Source organism: Pseudorca crassidens, chromosome 15 (assembly GCF_039906515.1).
Source record: "Pseudorca crassidens isolate mPseCra1 chromosome 15, mPseCra1.hap1, whole genome shotgun sequence".
Taxonomy (NCBI): domain Eukaryota; kingdom Metazoa; phylum Chordata; class Mammalia; order Artiodactyla; family Delphinidae; genus Pseudorca; species Pseudorca crassidens.
In genome coordinates, this window is record NC_090310.1 from 52,379,760 (window position 1) to 52,397,685 (window position 17,926).

The window sequence follows — 17,926 nt, forward strand, 5'->3', positions numbered from 1 at the left end:
CCTCAGAAGCCTGGTTTAAGAGTTACACAAGATAATCCACGTGAAGCATTTAGCCGCGTGCTCATGATAGGCACTTAAAATTGGTGAAAGGAAGTGGAGAAAGATGCGAAGGAATTCTTGGCAGAAACGTAACTTAGTGAGGTAGAACTAAGAATGTGCTTCTAAAGCATAGCTGCATATAAGGTGCTTGAAGAACCCTTCACACACCCTGCCAGCAGATGGACCGTAATCCATCACTAAATAAAGACATGGGAAATCTGGGTGATATTTTGTTGTGGCTTCGTAAATTGTCAGCAGAGCCAGATGAGCACTTATGAGTCTCTTGGCCTTCCTTCATTCCTTCCTTCCTTCCCTCATCCATTCCCTCATCACATGTTTCTGGAGCATCTCCTAAGTCCATGCATTTTTGCCCATGTGATGTTTTCGCTAAGTCAATCATGCTACCTCCTTCAGTGGTACATATAAACTAGAGGCTACTAGTCATGTAGCACAGCTCTCTCATCAGAGTGTTTACCTGGAGCTGGTTGGCTGTGGAGAGCCTGGGAGGGTGGTTTGGGTGTCAGGGATGTAGTGTGATTCATCCCGTTTTCTGCTGGAGTTGTCCTGGCTTCACTTGGAGCTTCTGACTGCGTTTCCCCAGGATCAGCCTAAAATCATAAACATCCTTTAATTTTTCACACTTCTTATGGTTCTTTTGTGATCTTCCTAAACCCAAAAAGCTACGTTTGATAGCATTTTCACAACTCATTTGGACTCTGAAATATCACATCTGAAACTGTGCAGAAAGCAGGGTAAAAAAACAGCATGGTGTTGAACCATGATTCTGGCCAGTTAATTCTATTAAAGGACCCAATATTTATGCTTTTCTATGCCCACTGCTCTTGGACGTGTTCTCCAGCACTGACTCTGGACCTGAGCATGTGATTTGCTTTGGTAAAATGAGAGAGTAGCAAACTAGATATAAGCAGTGGATTGAAAAGCCATTTGCAAATGTTTCTTCTCCTTCTCAGACCCCTGCTATAGCCATGGAGGATGAGAGCCCACATGGAGGAGAGCTGAGTCATGTAGACAAGGATGTCCTGGACCAGCCAGCCCTGAGCTGACAACATACACTTAAGTGAATCCACCTAAGATTAGCTGAACCTGGTCCAGATCAACAGAACTGCTCAGCTGACCAAACGACTCATGAACAATAATAAGTAGTTGATGTTGTAAGCCACTAAGTTGGGGGATTGTTTGTTATGCAGCAGTAGCTAATTGATACACTGGTTATAAACATCGATTTTGGAGCCAGACTTACCTGAGTTCAATTTCTGGCCCTGCCACTTATTAGTATTGTGATATTGGGCAAGTCACTTAACTGCCTGTCCCTCACTTTCCTTATCTTTATAGATGGGGATACATATGTACTGGGGATCATAATATTATCTATAGTGTAAGGTTGTTTAGAGGATCAAATAAGTTACTATTCATAAAGTGCTTAGAATAATTCCTGGCACAGAGTAAATTTGTGCATGTTAAATAAATAGATAAAACATTTAAGCTTGTATAATACTACCAATAAATAATAATAACAGATACATTAAAACTTATGAAATCTCTACTCCATTCCCTCCAGCAGCTAGTCTGCTATGCCCTGTGCAGAGCAAACATTTAATGTTTGATGAGTAAATGTCGATCTTTATAAAATAATTGCCTCAGTGATTATATACCATTTTAGCGATGCTTTTCAGGGTTCTGCAACTCTTGTCTCAGAATTGCCTTCTGAGTCCAAGGCAGATTTTACTGACAATGAGGCTATCCTGATGCTCTACTTAGTTGTACATTAAGAAAATATATTAGGAAATGGCCAAGAGTCATTTGGAGCTCAATGTTGTGAGATTTTGTTATGTAATTACAGACAGCAGATTGCCTTATGATAACATTTTTAGAAAATGTAAGATGAGAATGAAAATAATGACACATTGTCACAAGTGGCTTTTAATCTGTCCCACCAAAGCATCTTTAAAACACAAGTTCCAACACTGCTTTTGGTGATGGCAGAACTTATTTTAATTCAACAAACAATCCCTGTTTACCTACCACAGCCTGCTCTGCTCAGAGCTGATGGTATTGAGATGTAAGGGATGAGCCTGGGGTCAGTGGCAGGGCAGGGGGCAGAGTGGGGGCTAAGGAACCTAGGCCAGTGACCTTGGCAGCCTGTAGAACTCAGGATGCAGAACTCTGTCTTCTGAAAAATGGCTACTTTGAATGGGGAAGTTCTGGTATGTTTGTGTTGTTCAGTTACATCCATCAGGAAAAGTCTCCCTAGAATCATTATGCCAAGGGGAGGGATTTCATATTTTTTGTTCAGCAAGAGATTGCAAACTGGAGGCTTAGGGTCCAAATGGAGTGCATCGAAATGTTCTAGGGTCCAAATGGAGTGCATCGAAATGTTCACCCAATGCTGCCAGATTTTAAAAATGAGGAGATTTTACATTAATAAAATGGATCTCTTGCTTCAGTTGAAAAATCAGATGGGGCAACACTGGGCCTGCTTTCCCGCTCTGGATGAGAACGGAGGGGTTTCTGCCTCTTTAAGGACACTCCCCTGTGACTCATTTAGACTTTACCTGCCTCAGTCCTGTAGGCATTTGGGTTTGCAGGAGGTACTTGAGAAGACTGAACTATCATAGATGTTTGACCACACAATTCATAAAGGAAATGCATTTACATTGCACAAGAGAGACTGAAGTAAAGGGAGTGCTGGACAGAGCACTGGGTCATCAGCAAAGTTACCCATTGGCCTTGGTCCTCTGGCTTGAGTACAGTGGGGGTAAAACTTCCTAGCCTCCCAGCCATAGGGGGCGCCCATGGTCACCAAACTCAGCTGCCGGGAAAACAGGAACAGAAGGTGCTCCTGTTCCATGGGCGGCTGATCTTGCCCATTTTTTATATCCAGGCAGGTTTCTGGAAACAGGTGGGGATGAATCAGATTCTTCCCGGTGTGATAGCTGGCTGAAATTAGCCCTCTGGAAGAGGATAGGGAAGAAGAAAATTTTGATGGAGGAAAGCATGGAGGTGATGGAAAGCCAGCTTCCATGAAGGCAATACTGTGTGGCTTCTTTTTGGCAACTAGGTGTAGTGCCCTGGGGGTCTCAGGCTGGAGGTGTATTCAAAATGAACCCAGCAAGCTTATTTTGTCTGTACCAGGTTTGCAGGCATTCCATGGGGCTGTGTGCCCTTGGGAAATCAAGTTCAGTCATTAACTTGAATCAAGATGCAGGAAATAGAAGCTCTGCTTATCAAGGGTACGTAAGACAAAGCCCTTTACATTGCAGAAACTGATATAATGTATGAATTCAAATACATTTTTTAAAAAAATAGATAAATGTTGAGGAAAGGCACTGGCAAACACTTCATAGTTACGACTGAGGATCAAGAGATCACCAAAGTTTGGTGCTGGATTTGAGGTAACCTTTGGAGAAATCTTGGTCCAGGGGTCCTGGGGATGCCTCCAGGCAGGGTGGACGGCACCACATAACCCTGGGGGGTGCAGGGGCACCCTTGGCACTGTACAGTAACAGGCAGTCAATAGAAATGATGGAAATGAGCGAAATGGACTAGATTTCACGCAATAGGGCAAAGCGAGGCTGTGCCCAGACCTGGAGGGGGAACTCCTGGGAATTCCAGACAATTATTGCCTAGGCTGCGAGGAAAGCTGGGAAACTGACTTTTTGGTGCAATATCTCCCAATTTAAAACCACTGAGATGCCAAACAAAGCACATCTTCAGAGCGCAAGTGGTCCAGAAGCTGCCCATCTGTACCCTCTGCTCAGAGGAGAGAGTTTGCCTGGATTTTCGGGATTGTGTCAGTCAGCAATGTACCCAGAGCCACCGCTGGAAACGCAGTGGGCGGGGCCAATTGTTCTGCAGCCCCGCCCCGCCCTCCACCTCCTTGCCCCAGGGACCCAGCAAAAGTGGAGAGAAAAGAGCGGGTAAGGAGGACCCTGAATGCTGGGCTAAGGAATTTGGGGCTCCTTGTGTAGACTGACCCTTGTCAGGGATCTCTTAGGATTTTCTGGAAACAGATTTTATTAATTTAGTGAGAATCTATAGTGGCAAATATATCGGACTGATGCTTAAAATATGTTGCTAACAAAGGGCAGTATATACAGATTTGAATTGGCTGTTCCCTATTGGAGATTGACCACAGTAGCAGCTGTAGATCACCGCGTGCCAGACACCGTTACACACGCCAGCTTCGTCGCAGCCAGACAGCGAAGGCAGCCGCTCAACTCCATTATACAGCAAAGAAGTCAGAGGCGTTATTAAAGTCTTTACTAAAGACTTGCTAGAAGGCACACCGTTAAGGGTGCGACTGGTGTTTGAATATATGTCATAGTCTAAAGTTTGAACTTTTCTACTGCACTAGTTCACCCTGTATTCTATCATAATAGCAACTTAAGGAACCACAATAGTAACTTACGTTACTGCGGAGATACAGAGATGTATAAATGTAAAGACCATTCTCAAAGAGCTTACTCTGTTGCACTAAAAAGGCATTCAGGTATTAAAAATTAAATTTTTGATATCATCACTGAAAGGTTGAATAATTCCCACTCTGTGGATATGTGATATGAAATGCAAAAACAAAATTCTTTGCCCCACTCACAAGCATCAGTGGAAGTCAACACTTGTGACTTGCTTTCTCCCCAGTCTTTGTCCAAATATTCTTTTTTATGTGCTTGAATGAAATAAGCCTGAAATTCTTTCGCATTGCACTGGAAATTACAATAGAAACAAAAGAACTAGAAATATCCGTTTTCTCAATTTAATGGTGACTCTTGGGATCCAATTAAACAAATTTCAAGGAAAGAAGGTTCAGAAATTGATATTTCACTTGCACCAAGTTTTGCTTAGCTGGGTAGAGAAAAATCAACTACAGCAGAAGTAGGTCACTGCCCTCCAGTGGCCAAATGAAAGCATTACACTATTTTTCCTTCAAAACATGAAACAGTGTACTTTTTAAAGCCAAGATTTTATAAAAAATAATATTTATAACCTTACTATATCAAAAATAAACAGAAGCGCCTTAAAATATAACACAAGTGGATCAGTAAAAGTATAACTGGAAAGGCCATTTTTACAAGTTTTAGAGACGGAGGAGATGCCATTTGGTATGCTAGTTGAAAAGATTTCTATCCCAGGCACTGAAAATTTGGATCTGATGATGAAGCAAGAGAGAGCTCAAATTTGGGGAATTTAGTGGGGTGGTTAAGATGGTAAGTTAAGGGTCTTCCAAACACCGGAATGTGTTGACTGAGCTGCTGGAGGTGTCGGTGTCCTTCCTGAGTCATCTAAAAAGTACAGTCCCTTCCAGGTAGTGGTTAGGATGACAGCATCTTGACTCGGATACTAGATGGGTGAGGGCAAGGGCAAGGTCATCAGTGTTTCCAGAATATTGAGGGCAAGACTCATAATTTCATCATGCAGAAATCCAGTCCACTCAGGACAAATGTGGGCAGTGGATGTGGCTTCATCAAAACTAGCCTTTCCCTTAAGAAAGAGCTTGCTTAAACACACGTACAACTGGTACCTTAAATTTATATTACCTGAATGAAATTAGATGATACATCTACCCCACATTTCTAAAAATTCCAGAACATTTCTAAAAACTATATCCTGATGTATGTGTTCTGAAGCATTGAGGGATGAAGTATGCTAATATTTGCAGGCTACTTTGAAATGCATCAAAAATCAGTTGCAATAATGAAAGGATAGAGGGATTTATAGATGGATATATATGTGATAAAGAAAGTGCATCAAAATTGGAATTGTGGAATCCAGGTGATTGATATATGGGTGTTCTTTTTCAACATCTGTGTATGTTTGAAAATTTTTATAATAAATTATGACAAAACTCTGATATTTTTAAGAGTTTACCAAAGTGAGTTAAAGCAAAAGACAGCTTTAAGGAGCTGAATAAATTCATCTGTTGACTTCAGTTTTTGTCATCATATGTGTCATCATACAAAGAAATCATCAGCATTCACATGGTGTCTCTTTGTTGAAGCCTTAGTGACAGCTGCAAGTTGCATACATATGTGTAAATTTTTATTACAGTCTTTCTCCAGACTTTAAGGACTATGAGAGCATCTGATTTTTCTCATCATTATATCTCTATATTGCCCAGCATGGTGACTGATGCAGCGTGTTAAAAAAAACTTTTATTAAATGAATGCATTAAGACATCCACAGTTTGTTTCCTCCTCACGTATAATCAATAGATGTAGTATCAGTGACAAAATCCTGAAACTAAAGAACCATCTAAATGTTAATGTTAAAAAATATTTTTGAATGAATGAATCAATGGGTGAAAAATATGAAGATGCTGCTCTTTCTGTGTCTGTGGCTAGAGAATCTGCCTTTAGTTCATAATTGCAACAGCTTATTTAGAAAGAGATTAAAGGGTGACAGCTCTGCTGACTATTTTGTGTTGCCTGTGTCACCATTCCTACCAGCTTTAATTTGTTGGAAATATTTTGATACAGTCTCCAAAGAAATCAGCAGAAATGAATTCTTTGAGTTAGGCAGAAATCAAGGATTCCTCCTTTAAAGAAAACATGGGCCAAACACCCTTCACATTCATCTTTTGGAAATGTATCTTTTATATTAACTAAGCAAATCATTTGTCAAAGACTATCATCAATCACTCACAGAACAGATTCTGGACAATCCCCCAAGGAGAGTTTCTCCTGTAGCTCTTCCCAGGTTCCTGAGATTGAACTGACATTTTAGAGTGGATGGAATTAATGGCTATTCAATTCCATGTGGGGAGAGCCAGGTGCTTGGGAGAGACAGATGCAGGGCTCCAAAGCATTGGTTCTCAATGTGTGGTCCCTGGACCAGCATCATTAGCATCGCTACAAACTTAGAAACGCCAATTCTTGGTCTACCTCAGACCTACTGAACCAGAAACTCTGGGGTTGGGCCCAGCAATCTGTGCTTTTAGGAGCCATCCAGGTGATCCCGATACACACTAAAATCTGAGAGCTTTGCTACTCAAAATATCATCCAGCCCAGCAGCGTCAGCATCACCTGGAATCTTGTCAGAAATGCAGAATTTTGTGCCCTGCTCCAGACCGATTAAATCTGAATCTGTATTGAAACAAGATCCCTGAGTGATCCGTATGCACATTAAAATTTGAGAAACCTTGCTGTAAAGCAGAGTGAAAAACTTTGTCATTTAGTCATGCTTTTATAATCCCTATGGTATTGGTCATGGCATGGATTCTGGATTCATCGCTGTTTTAGGCAGATGAACCCAAAGCCCCTCATTAGAATCCATTGAAATTTTAAAAATTGTTATGGAGGAGGTCTGTAAAAGCAGTGGAATTGAACTGTTCATTGAGTAGTTTTAACTCAAGTGAATATACGGTCTTCTCTTGAGATCTCATTTAAAAAGACCCTGGTTCCTCCATTTATTGGCCACTGATACTAAGCAAGTCACTCTATCATTATAAGCAACTGTTCCCTCTTCTAAAAATGGGGACTATATGTTTGGGCTAGTTCAGGCCCAGTTTTACCCAGGGTATCCAATCAAAGTGCCTTGTAAACTCCAAAACTGTGTAGAAATGAAAGGGACAGGGTCATTATCTAAAGGCCATTACCTAAAAGGCAAACTTTCTCTTCCTACTTTATTGGATGCTTTAAAGTTCAGGGATGGTGAGAAACTATTGTTTCTGTAAGTTGGTATTTTTTTTTCTTTTCTTTCAAATTTTTATTTTAGATCATAGCACGTATGTATTTGACTTAAACCTGGAATACTACACTTACGAGTCTTTGCAGAAAATAAATTCATGTGACTCCATAAAAATTTTCTTTAAAATAACATGACATTACTTCTGTGATATATGTGGCATATTTTTATACACATGCAAGTGAAAAATTAGAATGAAATGGTCCTTGATCTATAATTTAAAAATATTAAAAGAGAAAATTTCTTAATATTTTTTATCAAACTATGGGACTATCACCATCATTATCAAGAAACATTTATTTAGTGTATGTATTTTTCTAAGTACAGAGGTTTTTTTTGAGATATAATTGACATATAACATTATATTAGTTTCAGATGTACAACATAATGACGCCATACTTGTATATATTATGAAATGATCACCACAGTAAGTCTAGTTAACATCCATCACCACACAGAGTTACAAACATTTCCTTGTGATGAGACCTCTTAAGACCTACTCTCCTGGAAACTTTCAAGTATACACACGGTATTATTAACTATAGTCACCATGCTGTACATCACACCCCTAGGACTTAGAGCTTCTTTATAAGCTAAAGTATAACCCCTCCCACCTCCCCAACTACCTCTAATATTTGTTTCTCTTTTATGTTAGTTGGTATTTTGCTAAATCATTATTTGAGGAGGAAGAGAATCCAAAATGACCACTAAACCTCATCTTTGATTTTAGTGCCAAGTTCTTGGACAGTGGGTAAAGCGCCAAGCTCCCATCTTGGAAAATTTAAATGACACCCAAGGCCTTATTAAGTTTAAACACTCTAACTTTTTGAGAGCACCACCTTGGATTTTTTTCTGTTGGATTATCCTACTGGTAAAGTTCATACCATACCATAGGATCTTTTTCTTTTCAAATAATCAATCCCATTGAAGATGCCCACAGTGCCATACACAGAATTAGGAAATAAATTATTTTAGATAAAATTTCAGTTCACTTATAAGAGCATGTGAATCTGACAACTTAAAAAAGTAGACCTGGGCTTCCCTGGTGGCGCAGTGGTTGAGAGTCTGCTCTCCGACGTAGGGGACACAGGTTCGTGCCCTGGTCCGGGAAGATCCCACATGCCGCGGAGCGGCTAGGCCCGTGAGCCATGGCCGCTGAGCCTGCGCGTCCGGAACCTGTGCTCCACAACAGGAGAGGCCACAACAGTAAGGGGCCCGCGTACCGCAAAAAAATAAAATAAAATAAATAAATAAATAAAATAATAATAAAATAAATAAATAAAGTAGGCCTCTTGGAATAAATGAAATTTGAATACTACCAAACAGCTTTCTCTTTTCAACATCAAAAGAATGTGAAGACCACTCACACACCTTCACTTGTATCATGCACACACAGGTGATAGAGGGCCAGCAGGCAGTGTACAAACTAGCCGAATAGATCCCACATATATAAACCTAACTTACTGAAGAACAAGTTCTAATAATATCCAGTGATTTAAAGGGAGAAACCTTGACATTTGATTCAACAGAAAATTCAATTCAAAGGATTATTATTTAAAGTAAAGGTCTTATATTCTGTGGTCAGTCATCCAGGTGACCTGCTACAGAGGACAGAAAGATGCAAAAGGGCTAGTCCTTATTAAAGTTTAGTAGAAAATTACAGTTTTGTTATTGAGGTAGTGAGATGTGGTGTAGTGTAGACCCTTGCTACTCAAGGTGTGGACCATGGAAGTGTTATCCCATCGCCTGGGGCTGGTCAGAGATGTTGAGCCTCAGGCCCTAGTCCAGACCTATGTTATTAGATGGAATCAGCATGTTATTATGATGCCTTGGTCTGCACATTAAACTTCTAGAAGTGTTGGTGTGGAACATGAGTTCTGGAGCTAGATTGCTTGGATTTCAATCCCAACTCTGCTCCTCAGTAGTTGTGTGGCACTGGACAAGGAACAGAATCTCTCAGTGCCTCAGTTTCTTCATCTGTTAAACAGCAATAAAAATAGTCGTTAAGAAATACGGATGTTTTAGGACTTAATGTGTTAATAAACATTAAAAGGCTCAGAATGGTGCCAGGTACATTGTAAGCACTCAGTAAAATGTTTCTGCACTCCTTGACGTGCTAAAAACAAGTCATGTTCAAATATTGCATTTGGAATATCACATAATATTTTGCAGTCAGTACATTGGATATTTACTTTATTCTCTTTAGAGGTGTGTTTTATTTTATTATTATTTTTTATTTATTTATTTATTTATATTTTTTTGCGGTATGCGGGCCTCTCACTGCTGTGGCCTCTCCCGTTGCGGAGCACAGGCTCCAGACGTGCAGGCTCGGCAGCCATGGCCCACGGGCCCAGCCACTCCACGGCATGTGGGATCCCCCCGGACCGGGGCACGAACCCGTGTCCCCTGCATCGGCAGGCGGACCCCCAACCACTGCGCCACCAGGGAAGCCCTAGAGGTGTATTTTAAAAATAGAAAATAAAAATGTTACTGATGTCTCATTAGTCATCTGTATTAACCACATTAAACTATTAGGGCTGTGGAACATTTTCTTTTAAATTAAGAACTTTTGTAAAGAAAAATATATATACATAGAAAACATGCTAGAAGGACATACATCAAAAGTGTTAACAGTATCTGCAAGATTACTGAGAAGCCTTTTTGTTTCTTTGTTTTTAAACAATATTTTATTTAGAGAAATAACTATAAATATGATAAAGCCTTTGTTATGATTCAGATTAGGCAAACTTCTATGACTTTACTAACACATCATCCTGAATTGTGACCTTAAAAGAGACAAAATAAATCCAGCAACTCAAATCTCTGTTATCCCTTAACTTCCAATTATATACTGGAATTATATATATATTTGTAATTCTATCTACCTATCTATCTATCTATTTCACATGATCTGAAACAAATGTCTGCTGTTCAAAGCATGGGGGAATTTTCAACTTTCCTACTTATTTGGTTTGCAAAGTACTCTATGAAGATAATTTAGTAGACTGTTTCAATTCTGGGAATATTTTGTAGTCCAACAAAGTCTTTCATTTTCAAATAGAAATGACCTTTATAACTACCAAGTTAAAAGGATTATACTAAAAAAGTCTTTGCTGCTAAAATAGTGTCTCCAGTGCCTGCCATGTCCTAGATAGAATTTTCTTTTGAGAAAACCAGTTACTTATTTTCAGTGGCCTCATTCAAACAAACTTACATTATTACAAGACAAGATAAAGGGCATACTGGTGTTCAAAGGTGTGAAATGACTTTCCTCTCCCAGCATTACATGGTAGGGCAAATGACTTTTTTCTCAAGCTTTAAAAATGAGGTCAGTTAAGGGTTTAGACATTTCAAAGGAAAAAATTGTATTTTCTCTATTGCCATATGGAATCTATGTGATTCAGTGCCTCTAAAATTATTTCTAAAATTGCAAATGTTCAAATATTCTTTGAGTTTAATCAGCATTACTGAAAATCCTTATGACCATCATTTTTAGAGGAGAAACAAAAAAATGTTGACCTAAAATTCTACTTCTGTATTTTTATAACCATTAGTATTACATTCTCCCCAAATAGCTTTTAAAAAAAAAAAAAAATGAAGTATAGTTGATTTACAATGTTGTGTTAGTTCCAGGTGTACAGCAAAGTGATTCAGTTATACATATACATGTATATGTATATATATATTCTTTTTCAGATTCTTTTCCACTATAGGTTGTTAAAAGATATTGAATTCTCTGGGCTATACAGTAGGTCCTTGTTGATTATCTATTTTGTATATAATAGTGTGTATCTGTTAATCCCAAACTCCTAATTTGGAAGTAAATTCATGTCTACCATTAGACATAATTTTCCAGCAGTGTAAAATTTCCCTATAATACTGCATACAACAGAAAGCATTATTTATAAAACTTTCCAGTCTAACTTTAAATTTCATCAGAGAGGATGATATGTATTTATTGGTTCTATAGGATATGATGCCTGCAGTATAAATAAGAGCCCAGAAAATTTTACTGATGTTAAATATTTTTCTTTTTTACATTTCATTTTCTCTCATGTTCAATTAACTCAACATCTTAGATCAAAAATTTCTAAAATTCTATACAAAAAACAAGGAAATAATCATAAATGTGCTCAAAAACATATTTATGTGATGTTCACTGAAGATCTGTTTAAAATAGTGAAGCATTCAAGATATCCAACAATAGGAGATTGGAAAAATAAATTATGTACATATGTACGATAGAACATTATGAAGTTATTAAAAGTCATGTAGAAGAATATTTTAAGGCATGCAGAATGTTTGCATTAAGTGAAAATAAAAGGTTAAAACACAGATTGTGAATATTATCTCATTTTATGAAAAAGTATTAATTGTGCATAAAAAGATGAGCTACATATATACCCCATATTTACAGTGTTATCTCTGGGTGGCTTGGGTATTTGGATTATAGGTGAATTATTTGGGATTTTCTTTTCTCATTTTTATTTAAAAAATTTTCTATGATAAGCCTAGGTTTCTTTATTCGTTTGGAATAAGAAAAAGATGATTTAATAAATAACGTCAACTTTAACGGACTTGCTATTAGTTATAGTTACCCAAACAATTTTCAAGGTTTTCTTTTCTATACTGATAACTCTCCATTTTTCTCATGTTTCCCTGAATTTAACCTCTGAACATTCAAATGAAATATGAAAATAGTTAGTTTCTATCATTATTTGTAATATTGCTGTCATCTCCAATAATCATTAAATTCTATTTCAGTCTACACAGAGGCTCCATATTTTTAAACTTACTTCTATTATTTCTAGAACCTTCCTTAATTATTCTTTGCATAGTGACATCTAATTTAGAATAATACACCAATTATTTTGGGAATATGTATTATAATACATATATATACAGTAATAATAGTAATGACTTTATGGCTCACACTACACACCAGGCACTGTGTTAAGTAACTTATGTATTGTAAGAAATCACAAAAACACTTTGAAAACCCTGTACTTTAAATTAAAGACAAAAGAAAACACCAAATAACTTGATGATCATCTTCTTTTTTAAGTGCCTTATTCACCTTTAATCAACATGAAATTATCTAGAAACTTTCCCCTGAAACAGCAAGATGTGTACTGTTTAATGTGATCACAAAATAAGATGCTGGTGGTGGCCACAGAATGCCAAAAGAGAATGAAATACGAAAAATTCAGGGTATCTTATAGATGTTTTGGGAGATGAGGCTGAACTCCATCAAAGTGGTTTTCCAATGTGTTCTTTTCTTCTCCTGAGGGGTGATGTTATGTAGGCAAAGCCAGCAACGAGATGTGGCAATCATGCTTCACGCTGTGCCCAAAACTAGAACACCCTCTCACCTCTTTCTTTACTTCTTCTTCATCTTCCAGCGTCAAAGCTGCCAGTTGTTTAGCTCTCTGCTCCATCAGATTCACATATCGGATTGGATTTGACAAAGCTTCAATCACATCTAAATAGGGAAGAGACATTTTAGATCCAAAGGTCCTGGAGATATTGATTATCCACCATCCATCAATCCATCCATCCATTCAATCACCTATCCATCCATGCATTTGTTCATTATCTATTTACTTACCTATCCATTTACTGATTCACCATCCATCTTCCATCCTTCCATCTACCCATATGACTATCTACTTATCCATCCAACATTTTGGAAATAGACAAGAGTGAGGACCCTTTGCTGAACCCTCAGGAAGAGAGAACTCAAAGGAGGTCATCTCTGAGAGCTAAATTGGACAAGCTCCAACTCAGGATGCCTCAATACTCCAAATTTTATAGTTTATTTTTGAGTGTTTCATCCATTCCAGCAATGGCCCACACACCTGTCTTATTTGGGACAAACGGTGTTTCATAATGGAGATATTTCACATAAAAAGACTGCTTTCCAAACTGTTGAAAAACTCAATGACTTGGCAATATGGGTCTCATTTGCACATGATACTGTCTAGCTGGAGTGAGTTATAGCTGCCATCTTTGGATGGGGCATGTGCTCTAAGGCTACCAGAGTCTCCACCACTCCCCAGTACCTTGCACTCAGGCCACTTGACAGTATAAGCATTTAAATTTATGATTCCTGGTTGACATCATCATAAATTAATTCCTCTAATTTAGGATTTCACCCATGGAAAGGATCAGGGTTCTAAAACTGGCTGAAGGCAAATTCATTGCACAGGCCTAGATAGACTGTACAGTATCAGGTAGCATTGGTTAGAAAGTACTGGGTCCATGAGAATCGTATTACCCAATGGATAAAAATGGTCAATACTTTATGGGGACTTAAATTAAACTACAATTTATTCACAAAGGCTTGATCAATTTACCTCTAAACATTCATACAAACATAGAGGTAATTCTGAGGCCAGAATCTCCTGCCTTTGTTTGGCCCACTTTGCTTTCCACTAAGTCACAAAAATATGGATGACCCCAGATGGAAATATCCTTTTGAGTTAGGTTGTTTACCTGCATATGTATCTGGGACATAGTCCTTCACCTCTATGTAGACAAAGAGAGCTGGCAGCATCAGAGGCTGGTTCCTTTCATTCCTCAGACAGATGTAGTGATAGCCTGGAGGGTGACATCATACCGTGCATCATATTTTCTTGTAACACAGGAACATCTATTTGACATGTGTGTTTATTTTAGGTGACTTTGGGTGACAAACAGCTCACTTCTTTCTCATTTTAATCATATGGTTTTGAGTGGTAGGGTACTATTTTTCTCATCAGACAGGAAAACAATGTTGATGCTGATTTTTTTTCCTTTTACCATGTTTATCCCCACAAGAGAGAACTTGAAACCATATGTCATACATTGAATTATTGGTCCAAATTTATCCCTTGTATATGATTTCTTGACTTGGGGCTTAGCCTGCTTTGGACAATGGGATGTTAGTGATGTAGTACAAGCAGAGGCTTAAAATGCACTTGCAGAAACAGGTGTGCCCTTATGCATTCCACTGGGCTGCCATGAGATGTCTGTGGGCGCCACTGCTCCTTCAGCTGGGGTCCCTGAATGAGCAGATGTGGGAAGACCTAAGCCCAGCCCACAGCCTAAAGCACAGCTACATGGCTGAGACTTGCCAAACCCCGCCACCCCACAGACCTGTGAGCATGAAGATAAAACACTTGTTATAAGCCTTTGAATCTTCCGATAGTTTGTTACACATAATTAACTGGCAAGAGTTGACTTGTCTACTGATCATAGCATGTCACAAAAACATAAAACTGCCAGATTTAAATACATAAATTTATAGTCCTTTTTATGTAACAAAACACCAAAGCAACAAATGGATTCCTAGATCATTCTTTAACAATCATGTAAGGCAGTGATGGTTTTCTCGACAACTTTGATAAAAAGTTTCTCACCACGCTATCCATACCTGGTCGAATTGCTTGTACTGGCAAGATTCGGTGACCAATAAATTTACCTCCTTCTTCATAAACTGCTATCCTCAAACAGGCCAGAGAAGGAAGAACTACCTATAGGACATTAACAGTACATGTGGTTACAAGAAGGAGCAACTGCAAGAAAGAATTAGAAAGGTAGTATTTAAACTGGCCCCACTTTTCCAAATCCAAGAAGTTTCTACTGAGCGAATTGATAAAAAGCTAAGTTGTTGGTCTATAATTTAGATTTTCAAAAAGAGAAGGATTACCAGAGATGTGGCTTCATCTATGTTTCCTCACCTTGTCCAAATGAGGAACCTGTTCAACAAATAGACCATTTTCTTTTGACATGAACAGTCTCAAGGTAGAAATGACAGAAGTTCTATGTTTAGAGACAGAGTTGGTGGTTTTATCACTGTTTGAGCATTCACTATTATATTTTCAAAGTAAATTACTTTTATAATTTGGAGCAAAAGCAAAAATTAAAAAGTAGCTTTCAAGGATAACTTTTAGAATGGGATTGATTTATATATTTGTAAATTCCCAAATTAGCCAAAAGTACTGCTCACTTTTTCCCCCCAATGTAAAACATATGGAGTACACATATTCCACGTCAAGAACATGAGGCCAATTGTATCCTTACATATTTATTTCTTTGGTAACATAAACAAACTAACATTTATTGACTATTTTCAGTGTGTTCGATATTTTCTAAATGTTTTCAGTGTATTAGGGAATACTTATAATAACTCTATGAAGCAGACGGTATTATTAAATCCAATTAGCCTATTAAAAAAAAAACCCTGAAGCACAGAGACCTTTACCATAGATATTCTCTCCACAAAAGACTGCCTTTGTAGATATTTTGGCCAGATAAAAGCAAAGGGTGGGCTTCCCTGGTGGCGCAGTGGTTGAGAGTCCGCCTGCTGATGCAGGGGACACGGGTTCGTGCCCCGGTCCGGGAAGATCCCACATGCCGCAGAGCGGCTGGGCCCGTGAGCCATGGCCGCTGAGCCTGCGCGTCTGGAGCCTGTGCTCCACAGTGGGAGAGGCCACAACAGTGAGAGGCCCACATACCGAAAAAAAAAAAAGCAAACGGTAAGTATCCACTCTACTTTCTACTAGACTTAGCATCTCCCTTTGTGTGTGAAGCATGTGTGAAAATGATTTGCTTTCTGGTGAAGGCAGAGGGAAAGCCCAGTTGAATATAAAAGATTTTAACTCTATCAGACAGACTCCAGACAAGCTACAAAGACCAGCACCAGTGGCTGGAGATTCTAGGGAGTTTAATTAATATACTTTTTAAAGGAAATATGGACTTCCTTTCTCTTCGCTACCATATTATTCCCTACTTCCCACTCTACTTCATTTGAATTATAGTGAAAACATATCATTTATCACTTGTATTATGAGAGGCTATGAGTTAAATTTATATCTTATTCTGGCCTTCCAAATGAGGTATCCTAGAATTAACTGATTTACAATGCAATTATGAAAAATCCAAAAAAGTAACTCATGGAAATCTTGAATAGTTTTTAACATACCTTTGAAAATGCTATTGCATTATTAATGTGTAAATTCCCAAATGAAGCAACCGATAATTCCTCATTTTATTTTTTCCCCAGTGTAAAACACCTAGAAGATGCAGTAACATCTCATATTAAGGACACTAGACCAACCTTTTTGAACACAATGGGTTCTTCTTCCCAGACAGGATTTACAGCATTTCCTTGTGATGTCTTTGTCTTAAATGCCTTCCTCCTTGTGTCCACAGGCAAACCAAACATATCCACTTCCACATAAGTCCCAACTTTCTTATCAGAGAGAAACTGACCTGAAATAATCTAGAAAGTAATAAAAAAGGAACTCTTGATAAATGAGTAACAATGATATAAGAGAATACTTTAGGGAGGTACAAATGCTGATGGTGAATGTTGAACCATAATCGAAATAAAATAGAAACCAGAGTACAAATATGATTTCTTTTTTGGTTAAGGAATTTGTAGAGGAATACTGAAAATGCTGAGGTTAGAAGTCAATTAATAAGACAAAGTTTTATAGGAGGAAGTAAATGAAAAAGTATCAAAAGTTTGATGAGATTACGCTTTTGCATTTGAGAGATACATCTATTAAACGTTAAAGATTGATCTGTAGAGCCTTTATCTGAATATAAATGTTTTTCTAATACTTAAAAATGTTATAAGAGAAAAAAATTCTCATTTTAGCATGATTGTAAATGAAATTAAAAGGTCATTTAAGAGTACAAATTTAAAACATAACACACTAGAAAGTCTAGCATTTAAAAAACTTCCTCTTGTTCATAAAATTCTACTTGAAAGAATGGTTATAACATCATGCTATTCCAATTCTCAAAGCTGTTACACTTTAAATAAAAAGCCACAATGATGATAAAAAAAATACTGAAAACAAATAATGACGTTAAACCATTAAGCCCAATTTATCATCACTCCTAACCTCATCTGGTTAGCCATCCACACAGTAGTGGGTATCCTTTGCCTAGCTATAAAATTAATGAATATTGTGGAGTTAAATGAGATTTTAAAATTACATGCTCATAAAATGTCTCCCACGTCTGCTTCTTTTTCTAACCGAATTTTCAGACTCTGAGGCGTCCTCTGCTTTAACAGAGAGGGGAGCAAGAAAGCAAGTGCTGATGGAGCAGACCCAGAGATCTGATCTGGGTTGTCTTGTTGACAAACCTTCACTTTCTGAGCTCTGGCTGGTGAAAGGGGACAAAATTACC

The 17,926-nt window shown here is 38.1% G+C and overlaps 1 protein-coding gene across 3 annotated transcripts in view; it reads right to left on the reverse strand.

The window, feature by feature from the left end:
* The window catches only part of PLCB1 (phospholipase C beta 1), a 691,592-nt gene that overhangs the window by 111,811 nt on the left and 561,855 nt on the right, over nucleotides 1-17,926 (reverse strand). For all 3 annotated transcript variants that reach the window (XM_067707502.1, XM_067707500.1, XM_067707501.1), the window contains exons 20-24: nucleotides 16,842-17,006; nucleotides 15,156-15,255; nucleotides 14,237-14,341; nucleotides 13,114-13,223; nucleotides 515-647 (exon numbers count right to left, since the gene is read on the reverse strand). In XM_067707502.1, the coding sequence (XP_067563603.1) occupies nucleotides 515-647; nucleotides 13,114-13,223; nucleotides 14,237-14,341; nucleotides 15,156-15,255; nucleotides 16,842-17,006 (613 nt within the window). The remainder of the gene's footprint in view (nucleotides 1-514; nucleotides 648-13,113; nucleotides 13,224-14,236; nucleotides 14,342-15,155; nucleotides 15,256-16,841; nucleotides 17,007-17,926) is intronic.